The sequence below is a fragment of the Marmota flaviventris genome, chromosome 12 (genome assembly GCF_047511675.1).
Source record: "Marmota flaviventris isolate mMarFla1 chromosome 12, mMarFla1.hap1, whole genome shotgun sequence".
NCBI classification, from domain to species: Eukaryota; Metazoa; Chordata; class Mammalia; order Rodentia; family Sciuridae; genus Marmota; species Marmota flaviventris.
In genome coordinates this window covers 34,905,453-34,921,384 of record NC_092509.1, presented here as the reverse complement: position 1 = coordinate 34,921,384, position 15,932 = coordinate 34,905,453, and the positions used below count along the sequence as shown (strand labels likewise).

At 33.5% G+C, this 15,932-nt stretch overlaps 1 protein-coding gene across 1 annotated transcript in view; it reads left to right on the top strand.

Annotated features, from left to right (window-relative positions):
• Window positions 1-15,932, top strand: part of Malrd1 (MAM and LDL receptor class A domain containing 1) — a 658,798-nt gene that overhangs the window by 301,102 nt on the left and 341,764 nt on the right. Inside the window, exons 25-26 of the mRNA XM_027928635.2 lie at window positions 1,146-1,393; window positions 4,863-5,154. Coding sequence (XP_027784436.2) covers window positions 1,146-1,393; window positions 4,863-5,154 — 540 coding nt within the window. The remainder of the gene's footprint in view (window positions 1-1,145; window positions 1,394-4,862; window positions 5,155-15,932) is intronic.

Genomic DNA, 15,932 nt, shown 5'->3' with positions numbered 1-15,932 from the left:
TTTTTGTCCAGAAATTGTTATGGATTCTTTTTTCCTTTGGAAAGTGTGTTGGAGAATCGCCCTCTTAGTGTGTTGGTGACAAATAAGTTTTATGCTCATTTATATAAAATTACTTTAAAGAATTTGAACAATTGTTCAAATGACCTTTCTTTGAAAAATCACCATCTGGATACATATTGACATGCTACAATAGGTTCTCCTCAAGTCCATTTAGTTTTGGATCCCATCTCACATATAATTATAATTTTAGCGATTTTCATTTTTAGTTGTAATATTCAAGCACAAATTAATACAAAATTACTGTTTTCAAGTAATTGTAAACAAAATATTTTGCTACTTTTCAAATCATTCACTCACTGGTTTTATTCAGGATCATACTATTTACTTAAACATAAGGATGATCAAAAGTGTCCCAAACACACCATAAGAAATGACCTTTTATACCAAAATGCTCCATTTTATAACATCTACACAAACATTGATAGCCTTATAGCTAACTTTAGCATTATAAAGAGATGTCTGTGTAATTTCTCATATCCAGAAAATGTAAGAAAAAAACAAATTAAATAAACTTAAAAAAAAAAAAACACCTGGGAAATAGTTTGGTATTCAATGTAACTTAACATATTTAATTTCTGCAACTTACTACAATAAATTAATTCAAATTATTACATCTTTTGTACCTTTTTCATTTCATAATTTTCTCATCTCTAAAGAGATTAACTTCTTAAAAAATTATGATTCATGGTAGCTTTTGTGGCAGGCAATATTTCCCAAACTAAACTCTTGTGGAATAATAAATTTTCTAAATTTACTACTAAGACCTTGGAAGCAAAGATGAGAAAAGAGAAGTAATAAATTACATTGAATAAATAGGTGTTCAGAAGAGATAGTGTGTGTGATACTAAAGTTCTTTTCTCAAGTTCTGAGAGTAGGACTAGATTTGTGGAGAAATGAACTTATGTCACCATGCAAATAACTGTATAGAAGAAACTCACATGCTCTATTTAAATGCTGCCATCAGGATAGCATTGTAAGGTTTGGAATACTGCATGATATAGTAATATCACTGTTTTTCTGAAACACAAACTTGTAAGACAGTGGATTTCCATTCTTTCTAACATAAATTTGAAAATGTTTTCCAGGTACTTTTAGTGGGCACTGTGATTTTGAATTTGACCTCTGTGCCTGGGAGCAGGATCAGGATGAGGACTGTGACTGGAATCTGAAACCTAGCAGCATCCCACCTACAAGCACAGAGCCTGCTGTGGACCACACCTTAGGCAATTCATCTGGCCATTACATCTTTATAAAGAGCTATTTTTCACAGCAACCCATGAAGACAGCCAGACTATCAAGCCCAGTCATAAGTAAGAAAAGCAAAAACTGCAAGGTATGGAAGGAAAAGTCCCAATTATTGTGCACGACTGTTCATAAAATCAAATACTGCAAATAGAATGGCAGGGGTCAGACCAAATATGAGTTTGAACTTGTTCGAATGGTATATGTGAAGTAAAGAAAAAAAGAAGAAAGAATGAAAGGGAAGGATTGTTAGAAATTTTCTTCCAATGGATAAATTCCATGGATATTGGAATTTTGGAAACCAGTGGAAAATTCCATGGTTTATTATTCATGAGGATAGATAACACAAAAAAATGTAAAATGCTAGTTCCTTCCCTTTGGAGAGTTTAGCTTATTGGAACTATGAAAATTTTACCACAAAAAAATGAAATAATATGCAGGATATAATTAAATATGTCCAAGAATTAATATTAAAGATGGTTAAAACCACAATAAAAGTCTTGAAGGAGATTTCATGGAAAAGGAAAGAGTGAACTGGGTCCTTAATAAAGAATTTCTGTAGGTAAGCAGGAAATGTGACATAGTCCCTAGCTTGTGAAATTTGAAGAAAACATCTGTGAGGTTTTAAAAATCTAAATTTAACTTTATGATGCCGTAAATCAAAAAGCCTCATACAATGACTACATATTTGCAGAGTTTTCCACGTTCCTCTCATGTTTGCTTAGTTGTTTGTTTATACTCAATAAAGGATTTTGAGTCAGCTAGATTAGGAACTAAGTTTACCTTTATGTGTAATATAAACCATGCACTCAGAGATGACTTCACAGGAAACTTGTGCATAAACAAATGTGTCATTTATTTATATTTATGATAAGAAACACACTCTCCATAAGATCTGATCACATGTCCTCTGATTATGGTATTCCTTAATGCGTGAACACTGAAAAGAATACAAACTATATCCAGCAAGTTTGTTTGCGGACCCAGTCAGGCTAGGAGACAGTTATCTTCAAGATCTAATCTTCTGTTGCACCTACGTCCATAGTACAAAAAAGACTCAGTGACCAGGCTTCAACATTCTGTCATTTGAGTCTTCACACACAGGAAACTTCAGTTTATCATAGTTTTTCTGTCTAATCTTGATAGGATTTCTTGGTTTAACCCCCGCAGAGCAACCTCATCTCCAGACTGTGAGGATTTTCTACAATAGAAGTGATGTAATCAGATGAGAGTTTTAGAAAAAGAATTGGGTTAGCAGACTAGAATCGAAGTAACAAGTCACAGAATAATATATTTAGTTCTTAATTTGGTTAAAAATTGAGTTTTAATCAAACATAGTTTCATGATTTTGCTGTCTTACAAATGACTGGATACTTTCTTAGAAATAAAACCCAGACACACGAGATTTTACATGCACTGAATCTATGCTGTATCTGGTTCTATATATCAATAGAAAATTGCAAATTCAGTTTAGTCTTGGAAAACTGAATGAGATATATATATATATATATATATATATATATATATATATATGAATGATATATATCATATACATATATACAAATGATATATGTATATATACACAATTTCATTTGACTTCTAAGCTTTCCTATTTAGATACTTGCACTGAAAATGTTCAAAATATTGTTTGTTTTTTTCATACTGTAGTAGCTGAGACTTTCATTCATCCCTATCTCCCCCTGGTCCCAGGACTATAGTCTCCACTATTTTAAGCATCTATATGAGAATAATGAAGTATATGTAGAAGAAAAGTCAAAAAATTAATAATTAATGATTCATTTTGTGAATATTTATGATAAGGATTGAATACAGAGAGGAAAGGTCTCACTAAGAGTTATTGGTTCTTTCATATCATAAAAATGTGTATCAGGTAAGTAGTGACTTCACAAATTTACAGAAGGATCATCTCTGTTCTTTCACCCTCTGGAAAATTTTAAAGCAAAGAAAATTGAATGGTTTTTTCTTCTTCTTTTGGAGGATAGGTGGATGGGAGGCAGGCAGGCAGAGATTGATGGGGAAAGAAATCAAATCTCTGAATAATAGGAATTTCCAGTTTAAAAAAACAACACCTCCTTTGAAGAATTAATAGCAAATTTTCATTGCCTCTTGTTGCCCTGAGATTAGGTCATCTTGACATCAGGTGCGCTTCCTAAAACTGGAAATTGGGTGTGTGTGTTTGCACATAAATCTGATGATGTCATTCATAAAATGACCTTCAGATAGAGAAGGATTGACCAAGACACAAAACATATGGCTTGTATTTGTAGAACAAATACAGATGTTAATCAGAAACCTGGCCGACCATGTCTTTGGCTGTATGGGATCCACTAGGAAGTATACCATTCAGCTGGGCCTGATCATCTCTGTTGATGCTGCCCATAAAGTTGGCCTGAGGCCTTTTTTATTGATTATTAAAATCAATAATTCCATCCAGGAATTATTAAAATCAATAATTCCATCCAGGAATGCAATACAAACAGCCAGACAGTTCATGTTGGGAGTTAATAAAAGAAATATTTTTGTATCATAGAAGAATACTTGTAGAATTCATCAGCTAGGAAATCCAAGTAGTCACTTCACATAGTGTACTGCTTTTGGTATAGGCTTTTTGCACTAATGCACTGCATATATTCCTTGATTCTTTACCTTTTAAACATTCATTTTCTCTTTCTCTAGAGTATGAATTGATACACGTGACTGTGAGTTTTTCAGTGTCTTTTTCCTCTATGAAGATTATACCACAACTGTTTTCTCTCATTCACTCAATGATAAGACAAGAGCTTTAAGCAGTTCTCAATTTCTGTTGTTCCTAATCTGTTCTGTTCTTTTTTCCCAGAGTTTTCCCTGAATTTCTTCTGCTGTAAAACAACGACTAAAAATCTAGTATAACACTTTTTGACACATTGAAATGTTAATCTTCCAAAATACTTCTATTAATTTTCACTCTGGGGAAAACTCCCAAGGCTGCTCTTCTAAGGCCTGCTTCTAGCATTTTCAAGTAAAATTTGGATAATTGCTGTTCTGGTGGTTTTGCTATATATAGAGGAGCCCTGAGGATCTTGTAGAACTGAAAATATGTTTTCACAAGAGTGTGATGAAATAAAAGAATATTCTGTGATTTTTAAGAAAGTGATTTAACTCACTCTCTTGATAATGAACCTACTCTCACAATAATGACCTTAATCTATTCACAGAGGCAGAGCCTAATCACCTCTTTAAGGTCCCTTCTCAGCACCATTCTGTTGGGAATTAAATCCCCAACACAGGAATTTTGCAGGACACACTGAAACCATAACCTCAATGAATCTCACATTTAGAAGTCATACAAAGTCAACTCAGTTCATTTTTTATTAAGTTTCTATACAGTCCTTACTATACTAGTACAAGAATTATAACTCAGCTTTATGGTACATACAGAACAATGGGATACACTAGTCTAATTTTCCTCCCAGATATGTTAATAAATGAGAATTATTATATAAGCATAAAGTGTAATTAATTGTATTACTAACATATAATATTCCTATTCTTGGTTACAGATCATTTTTTATTACCACATGTATGGAACTGGCATTGGGGCCCTCACCTTGATCCAAGTATCAGTCTCAAACCGAACGAAAGTCCTACTTAATCTCACTGCAGAACAAGGCAATTTCTGGCGGAAACAACAATTATCACTGTTTGGTGATGAGGACTTCCAAATCAAATTTGAAGGTAGAGTCGGCAAAGGTCACCATGGCAGTATTGCACTTGATGACATAGTGTTTACAGAGAGCTGTATATCATCTCATTCCTCCATGAGAGAAGAACTGGCTGTGCCTCTTCCAACAGGTATGTTTTAATTTGTGTTTGCTGCTTGTTTTTACAGGGTAGATGGTGAGAAGGAAGTGCAAAAGCACTGATTAATTCACTGCTTCAAAAAGAAAAAAAACTACCTTTTGAACGTAAAAATCAAAATATTTTTCAAGCTTTTACTCATAAAAATGTCTTCTGAATTTTCGTTAAACCTTTGTTATACTTACTAGTTCCTGAATTCTCAAGCTTAGTCAGCTTTTTTTTTTCTAGATCAATATGATCCTCTGTTTTCAGTTTGATTAAAAAATTCAGTCCTACACAAAGTTTCATTCACTTTAACAAAATCTAAGAAAAGCAAGAGCAGAGTTGGTCCATTTTAATAAAACATTATTGTAGTTATATTCAGTTTTGCCTCAACTTGTGGTGAGGTTACATCCTGAGAAACCCATCATTTAGTTGAAAATATTATAAATGCAAAGGTCATTTAATACACCTAACCCAGAGCACATCATAGCACAGCTCTGCAGGACCCTGTAGAGCATCAGTTGCTTACGTGCATGATTGCATCACTGACTGGGAGCTGTAGCTTATTGCTGAGGCCCAGCATTCAGGGAGAGTATCATATCCTAAACTGGGAGCCCATGAAAAGCTCACAATTTGAAATTCTAACTATGGCTTCCATTAAATGTGGATTGCTTTCTTCCCACCATAATGTTGAAGAATTTTCCTTGGACCATTATAAATCAGGGGCTGTCTCTATATGCCTTATTCTTTGCAGACTCATGAGAATGTCAACTTGAGTGGTTGAATTTATGCATTGCAATAGTGTAGATGATTGAATATGTCCATATGTCCTTTTAACCTAAAATATTTTTTGGTAATTTATCTTAAGAATTATAGTAAAATGTTGAGTTGGCAGACATTTGATATAATACATGCAGTGGCTACATTGTAAGAAGTGAAAATAGCAAGTGCCATTAATTCCTATGATATATTAAAGGTATGAGATAAAATATATTATTTAAATGACAAAAGAGCAAATTCCATCAATTGATAATGGGACAGATATTAATATGTAAACCGTGAGTTTAGTGTAGAAAACAAAGGGCACTTCCATTGGTTTTTAAATTGTGTCTTTTATAGTAGAAAGGACTAAGAAATAATAAAGCTTATTAGGAATAAGCTTGTTTATTTGCTTTGTCTTCTAACATGGCAAGTAGAATGGGGGACATGGCAATTTCTGTCTTTACTTCTCTGTTCATTGCAAAAGGAATATTTTAACATGGATAAAAGGAAGTTTATATATGTTTCCTAGTTGATGATTAAATAGACTCTTTACTTGATAGGCTTCTAACTCTATCTGGAATAGCATAGAGGAAAACATGCAAGCATTTCAGGATGAAAACACGCAAACATTTCAACATTCTGTTGAGGCCTATGTATATTCATGTGGATTTATTGCAAATGTGTTTCAGCTTCCTCAGATTAATCTTCCTTGAGAAAAGCTTTGCCTTCTTTTAGTGTAGGATGTTTGGATCACAGCTATACTGGTTATAAAGTTCTGGTATTTGGAATAGTAACTTTGAGAACTTATCATGGCAACTGAGAGTAGGAAAAATACCTCCCCCAAAACTCTAATATTGGGTATGATAGGATTAAGTGCCAAGAGAAACCTCTGTGAGAATGTGGAGAATACAGAATATATGTTGTGTTGGTATCTAGTTTTAGGCTGATTACCGAATGCTCAGAACTTTGAAACCACACTTGGAACTCATAGGAGGAAAAGATCTCCCCAGTTTGTAGGGAAGTGGTGGCAGAATCTGAGAAAATAAGGAATAGATGAAGAATATAGTAGAGGTTCCTGTGGGTAGACCAGATGGCAAGGGAGAGAAGAGACGGTGTCAGGTGGACTGTGGAGGTGGAGTTTAGGTAGCTCCACATAAGCAGACACTGAGTGCAACGGAACACCTGAGACAGTCAAGGGAAATGGATTAAACTGGGGACTACCTTGAGTATTAGTATGTTGACTGGTCTTAGAAAATAAACATTAAGTGCACATACAAGTAAAAAAGAAGAAAGGAATAATATGGAATAGAAAAGTTAATATATTACTAATATATTGATAGTATATTTTTATTATATAAAAGTAGGAAAGAAATATTCATTTATATAAAGTGTTAAAATTGGTAGGAATGGGTGTAATAGAAGACTCCCAGAAGAAAACCTGAAAGCCTTTATTTCTATTCTTGGAGCACTCTAAAAATCGAGGTAAAATAGTCTAGTATTTTCATAGCTAGCTTGTCTCTGTTGCTTACATTCAAGTGAAAAATACATGTGCAATGAAGTTCACTTTCCTATGAAATGTTGAATGTACCTTTAAGTGCCTTCAGAAATTAAACGTATACATTTATATGTTGGTAAGAGTAAAATAGTACACTTTGTGAAATCTCTAGTTGTGAAATGATTTTGAAAAACCATGCCTTTATATTGAGTTCAGAGGGCTCTTTGGGAGTCTCTGACATTTTAAGGAAAGACCATATATGTTATTTGGTTGGTTGGTTGGTCCTTTTCTGTTTTTTTTTTTAATGTGGTATTGGGATATTGGTATCCTAAACAAATAAAAAAGCCAAATTGCTTTCTTTGATCTTCATGAAAGTTAGTATAAGAGAGTTAAAGGACATCAGGAAAGCATAATATGGATAAAAAACGTAAGCCACATATTCATTTTTATGTTTTCTAGTAGACAGTTTTTAAACAGTTTTAATGTTTTCTTTAATCTATCCAAATACCATCATTTCAATACAAAATCAGTGTGAGATATTGTATATCATTTTTTTCATATGGTCTTTAAATCCAGTGTATATAGTGTATTCATAGTCTACTTCCACTTGAACCTACCACATTTCAATTACTCCATAGCCATTTATTGTTAGGTTTTCCCATGGAGATAATCAGGGGATTTGGGGGTTTTCCTTGACAATAGGACTCCTTTAGCTGCGGTGAAATTTGTGAATTTCCAAGAACTGAAGTTACATTCTTATTTAAATAGAACTATAAAAATTATACCCAAGGTCTACTGTGAAAGCTCCAGCATCCCACTCTAGTGGATCAGGAATTCATTAGGATTCTCCAGTTATTAGCTATGTGTTCCATATCATACCTGAGACAATTTCCTCATCTATAAAGCAGAGAGAATATCATTGAAAGATATAACTTCCCATTGGATTAGCCTAGTCTAATGTCTGACATATAGTAGGCATTTATTTAATAAAACTAATATCATTTTATGTTATCTCATATTTTGACATCTTTATCAATATTCTTGAGATGAAGTTTGGGTATTAAAAATTGAGATGTTCTACTGAGAAAAACCTTAATTTGATGAATATTTTAGTGTGTGTCTGTACACATATAACACTAAGTCCCATTATTTATATTTTATTAAGGAAAATCTCTCTCTGGGAAAAAATATTATTTTTTGCAAAGATCACAAGCATACAGTTTTATATCAGAACAAGATCATTCAATAATTATTTATGAAAAAGTCTCTATTTTGATGTCTAATAAAGAATGTGTATATATTTGACATATTTAATGATTCTTATTCTCTCATTACTGTAAAACTACTTAAAGTTTTGAATCTATTCCAAGTTGTACAGAAATATATGGCATTATTTCCACAAGCAGTGACAACATCCATTAAACGTTTAGAAATGATTCTTATTTACTTAGCCTTTCATCTATATTCATGTGCATAGTCTAACAACTCTTTCAATGAGATCTTAAAATAGCCAAGATAAGAAAAGGCAAAACATATATATTTAGGAAAATGAAACTTAATTGAATCTGGAATAGGTGATTCTAATTAATCAAAATAGACCCAGGGCTATTAGCAAAAGTAATATTAAATTATCATCGAGTCCCTAGAAGTCATATTTAAGAGCTTATTTCGATGGCAATTTTGTTAATTGCTAAATGACCAAGGATGAAAATAATTATTCAATGAATTTTAATAAGAAAAAGACAATTAGCATTCCTCTTCTAAATGTTCACATGCAAATTCAATCACTGCTTTATTTTCTGTTTATCTACAGATGTTTAATAAACTTTAAGTATGATGAGGGCAAGGTCAAGTTTTATATATGTGCATGCATTTGTGTTGAATGACCACAGTTACTTCCAAATAGGAGTTATACAATAATTCTATTTGGGGATATAACATGGCAATCAACCCTTGCTTAAAAGAAAAAAAAATATGTATGCAAATCAATGGGGACTGAATGGATTAGCTTCTCTTTCAGGTCACTTATTTCCCTGAAATATTTGGCAGTAGTTTTAAAGACTGCTGCTTACTGATGAGAAAGCTGGCATAGCAATTCAGAGTCCTGATTGTACATGGCTCAATAATGTAGAAAACTCTGTACGTGATTTTTAGTGCAGAGTGCATGAGTTTTGAGATATCAACACATAGAACTTGGATCTCAACTCTGCTAACTAGCTGTGTGATGTCACCTGATCTAATTCTGTAATTCTTATCCTCTCTATCCACGGGACTGTGGGATTCTATTTGAGTTTTTTGGAAAATGATCAAGATAATAAATAGCATGTCTTGACCAAAGCTTGGAGTATGGAAGTGTTCTATATTGCTTTCTTTTTCCCCTGCCTCTCCTTTTTCCTTCTAGAGAGACTATGAAATTAAACTCCGCACAAGTTAAAATTTCTTAAAAGCATATACTGTCCCTGCTGGGCTTCTTTCCTTGCCTACTATTTATTACTCAGAGCAAATGTTCAGATCTCCTTTGCCCTTCCTGTTCCCTTCAAAGAAATTGCTCACACAAAAGTCCCCAAATGCTTGTTTGCTAGATGTGGTGGTTTAATTTATTATTCATAATAAAAGAGGGAGAAGAATGAGCAGTCACATAAAAAGCCACAGGTAGACCGACATGACAGCTACTGATGGATGAAGGAGACAAAGGCGATTTAGAGTGGCTTCAAGTGTAAACCTGGAAACCCATGTAAAAGAGTACTGAGATTTGCAGACGTTGACAACTTGTTTGGGTACAATATGGGTAGGGAAAAAGACAGAAATCCATCTTTATGTGTACAGACACACTCTATAATATTTGCCAAATTAATGTTTTCTCAGTGAAACATCTCAATTTTTAATATCCAAGCTTCATAACAGGCCCGCCCACATCTTACTTTATCTGTTTGTCTTTTATCATTTGGGCTAACATTTATATTGGAAAAATATGTTTGCAGCACCCAAAATTCACTAGAGAACTTTTTATGCAATATATTGTCCAAGAGAAATTTCAAGTTCCTTTGCAAATATAATTGGTAGACAGTGATGCTCTGAAAATGCAGTGGAGGGACAATGCTGGGGACCTTCATCAGATGCTGTGGTGGCAGTTTTTATATGGTTTCCTGCTGTGACTTGGACTTCAGAGTGAAAATATAGGTCAGATGGAAATTGACAAATTGGAATTTTCTGTTGGTTAGATTTACACTGAACATACAAGAGCATACATTTATCAATCCAGAACAATTTGTAAATAACCTGTTTCTCCCTCATCTTAGATAGGGCACAAGCAATTGAACTGAATGAAATCCATTCTTTACTGTTCACTTAGCATAAATTATTGTTTTTCCTAGGAAATTGCTTAAACAGCTATTTGTGAAAGGAGTTTAATTTTGTCATCTTTATCGCCTTTCCAAATAAAGTCCATTTAAATATGTGCATGCGCTAGCTACTTTTAAAATGTTTTCAACCTTTAGGCTGAACATATAAACACACTACTATTTTTAAATGTCTTAGTAATTTAGATTGCATGAATAGTACAATAACGTACTGATATAGAAATCCATTGTCTTGTAGTACAGAGAGCATTTTTATGTGCTAAAAATTATATTGTATAATCTTGCCAGAATATATGACTCAGATTTCAATTTATATACATAATATAACCCATTTCAAACAAATTAAAACTTTAATATAATATTCTTCATGACAAAAGTTCACATTAAAGATTCAGTGAGTGGTGCAAAGCCCAGTAGTCCATTACTATTGGCTTCTTTTGGAGGCTGTGCCTAACCTAATTAGTATATTTTCTGAATCTCTGTGCAAAGTTTTAAGGAAATTATATGCTTTAATATATTTCTTAAGTGATCTGAGGTAGCATTTAAACAATATGTCTATATAGTTAAGCATATGTGCACACATGTAGGTACATATGCATATATGTACATATGATCTTCCGCTCATGGTGTATGCAGTCAAGATTCTGCTAACTCCCTCTCCTAAGCAGCCCTTCATATTTCACAAACCTCATGGTCAAGTTTGCTACTAGGAGGATGCACAACCAATAATCATTTCAAGAGAAAAACAAATTACCTTAGTTCAAGGTTTGATAGTATTTTCCATTGACATATTTTCAATATTTCTAGGAATACATGCAAAACCATTGATGAGTTAAGAGCAAGCTTGTTACAGTGAGCATATGTCCAAAGAAAATATCAGGCATAAAATGTGGCAATCCCAAGAATAGTATATCATTATTTCTAGTACTCTGTTTGCATTGCCAGCATAACTTAAAGTTGACAAATACTAGAGATGTGTTTTTTTGGAGTAGATTTTAAAATATTGTATGCAAGTAAGCCTGCTTTCCTCTATAACACCATTGATAATTGCCAATATTAAAACCCCAAAACTTTAAATCCACAATTTTCCCCATTTTTTTCACCCTAGAGAATATCAGTAATTCCATGCTGAAATTAATGTCATACAAATTTTAAAGCTTAATTGGATTAGTTGCTATGCTCTATTCCTGACACCACTAGATACTTTATCAGAAAATATTATTTATTTAGGTTTTTAAATGTATTTGGCTTTTTCAGTCTCACCTTAAAATTCACAGTGGTCAAATACTTTATGCAAAGGCAGTATAAAAAGCTGCCTCTGCATCTTGACCTAGAGCCATATTAATCTTTAAATAATTGGTCTTGTGTTAATAAAGGAGGGAATTAATTTCGAATTTCCCAATGCTTTATTGAAGATAAGAGATTTGTCTATTGTAATTTATCAGATAGATGCATATTTGATGGTGATTATGATGATGAAATGAAATCTGTTGGTTAAAATGCATTTGCTTGATTGTGCATTCCAAACCCTCTTCATTTGATATCATTTCATTCAACAGATATCTTCCAGATTCAAATAATATTTCTATAGCTGTGGAATAAATACTTATCTGCAATCACGTTGTTCTAGTTGGAAGAACTCAAAGTCCATCCTTAGAAGATGTCTATCTCTTCATCTAATGTTTCAGATATTTGACAGGACAAATGCTATTTTTTATTTTTATCATTTTTATCTATTGAAAACCCTTGTATATACCCTTTATTGGGTTTTATGCTTATTTTTTAAATATTTTTTTTAGTTGTAGATGGACACAATACCTTTATTTTTATTTATTTATTTTCTGAGAATTGAACCCAGGGCCTCACACGTGCCAGGCAAGTACTCTACCACTGAGATACAACCCCAGCCCTATGTTTATTTTTATTAATTGACATTAATAAAAATTATTTTTATTCAAGAAAATTTCTTGCATTAACATGAGCATGGTCATTAAATATATCTAGTATTTTTAATTTAATCAATTAATTAATTTAGGAACACAGATTGAACTCACAGCACTTATCCACTGAGCCACATACCCAGCCCTTTTTATTTTCTTTTATTTTGAGACAGAGTCTATGTTGCTTAGGGCCTCACTAAGCTGCTGAGGCTGGCTTTGAACATACCATCTTTCTGCCTCAGCCCATCAAGTTGCTGGGATTACAGGCTTGTGCTACTATGCCTGGATGAAAGGATTATATCTTTTATACCACCAAATTTATTTGCTAATTTAGCACAGAATTTTCTGCCTTTGTTCACGAGGAATATTGGCCTAGTTTCTTTTCTTGCAATGTCTTTTACAACTTTTGGTATTTGAGTAATATTGACTCCATAAAAGGCATGTAAAATTTCTCCCTCTTCCTCTCATCTACAGAAGAATATAGTGATATTCTTTCTTCTGTAAATGAATGGTGGAATCCACCAGCTACACTCTTCCCTTGAGGCTTCTTTGTGGAAAAGCTAGTAACTATGTATTATATTTAGTTTTTGTATATAAAATATATCCTTAGTTTGTTTCTTCTTGAGTTATACTTGGTAATTTGTTTGAAAAAAAAGTATGTATTCCACCAAAATTGTCAGGTTGATGTTTATGTTATGAACATGTTCACAATAGACCTTTATTATCCCTTTAAAATCCACAAAGCACATAGTAATATCCTGTCTTTTGTTTCTTATTTTGGATGTATTTCTTATTTTCACTAATTTTTTTCCTCAGTATAAATGGAGTTTCAGATTGATACTTTCAAAGAAACAGCTCTTGGTTTCACTGATCTTTTAAACCTTTGTTTTGAATTTCATTGTTCACTTTTACCTGAAATTTCCTTTTTCCTTCTCCTTTTGGTTTTCAAATATTTGGGAAATTTTCCAGATGTCTGCGTATTATTGATTTCCAATTTGATTCTGTTGTTATGATTTTAGTTCTTTTAAATTTGTTCAAACTTGTTTCATGGCCCTGATATGTTACAACTGGGTGACTATTCCACGTGTTCTTTTTTTTTTTTTAATTTGTTCTTTTTAGTTATACATGACAGTAGAATGTATGTTGACATATCATGCATACATGGTGTATAACTTCCCATTCCTGGGTTTTGTACATGATGTGGAGTTACACTGGTCATGTGTTCATATATGAACTTAGGAAAGTTATGTCTGATTCATTCTACTGTCTGCACACGTTCTTGAAAGTAGTAGGTATTCTGCTCCTTTGTTGTAGCATCCTATAAATGCCACCTAGGTTACTTTGCTTGTTGATGAGTTCAAGTCTTTTATATCCTTACACTCGTTGTACCAATAATTTCAAATAAAATTGAAGATTTGCCTATTTCTTCTAACAGTTTCAGTTTTCTTCAGGACATGCTGTTGGTCAGCTTTTCATTATTTTAACAAATACCTGAGATAATTAACTTAAAAAGAGAAAAGGCTTATTTTGGCTCACAGTTTTAGAGGTTTTAGTCCTACCCGTTGGCCCTTGATAATGCCAGACATTATGGTAGGATCACATGGTAAAGCAAAACCACTCACCTCATGGCTAGTAAGCAAGAGGAAGAAAGAGAAAGGAGTTGGGTCTTGTTATCCTATTCCAGGACATGCCCCCAGTGACCAGAAGGTCTCCTACAAGGCCCCACCTCTGCAAGATTTTGCTTCCCCCCAAGTGCCACACTGGGTCCTAGGCTTTAACACATAGACCTTGGTGGGACATTTCAGACCCAAACTGTAGCATACATATAAGCACTTAGGATTGTTGTGTTTTTTGGATTAAAGGACATTATTTACACTAGAGGTATTTCTTACCCTGCACTGAAGCTTACCAACTTGTCCTCCGGGCTGATTTGTGGGTTGGGTATGCTGAGTAATGGACCCCCTCAACTCTCAAGCTAGAAGGGAGGAGAGTGGATGTCTTACATCATATTTCTATATAATGAAGTAGATGGCCTATACATCAGACAATTATTTTGACAGTTCTGGGATTGGAAGACTGAGAACAAGGTGCCAACAGGTTCGAGCCCTTGGTAAAGGTGCTCTTCTTGGTTTATAGACAGTTATCTTCTTACTGTGTCTTCATATGTCAGAAAGAGAGCTACCTATCTCTCTGTCCTCTTCCTATAAGAGTACAAATCCCATTCATGAGGTTCTACCCTTATGACCTATCTTCAGATACCATTACATAGGCATTAGAGTTTCAACATATTAATTCGAGTGGCAGATAATAAGAACATTGGGTTTATTGTAATGGGAGAGCCAAAGCTTCCAGGCTGGTTGCTTCCTACAAACAATCTCAACTATTTGCTATAGTAAAACAGTAACATATGTGTGTTTGCATGTGACACAGATGAAAGTATTTGATAAACACTGTGTTAGTGTTAGCATTTTATTTTAGAAATTATATTGTATAATCTTGCCAGAATATATGGCTCAGATTTCAATTTATATTCATACTATAACCTATTTCAATTAAATTAAAACTTTAATATAATATTCTTCATGACAAAGGTTCACATTAAAGATTTGGTGAATGATACAAAGCCCAGAAGTCCATTACTATAGACTGCTTTTGGAGGCTGTGGCTAAATTAGTTTGTATATTTTCTGAATCTCTGTGTAAAGTTTTAAGGCAATTATATGCTTTATAAATACACTGTATTTCCTAAACTAAAGATGGTTTCACTGCTAGATTTTCTTCCTGTTCCTTCTTTGACCTTCTTGAGGATACAAAAAATACTTTTCCTCAACCATTGCTAGGTTCATGGATGACGCCCCTATAATAAATGACAGATTAATAAGAGAAAATCATACACATTTATTTAATATATGTTTTATGTTGACATGGGACTTCAGAAATGAAGACCCAAAGATACAAGTAAACCTGCTTATTTTTATTAGTAGGCTTGATGTAGGATACATAGTCACGAGCAAATGACAAAGGGTACGATTGCCATCAAACAATAAGCAGGAGGAACTTAGTAAAGACTTCTTACTGGAATTCTTCTCTGTGACCCCGTATTGACAGAGATAAGGATGATCCTTTCCTCTGGTTATAGGGTGGCACTTCTGAGTATGGGCCTTATGACCTGCTCTAGGGCAGAAAGGTTGGAAGAAAGCCATAGTGACCTTCCTGCTTCTTCACTTTTCTGGAA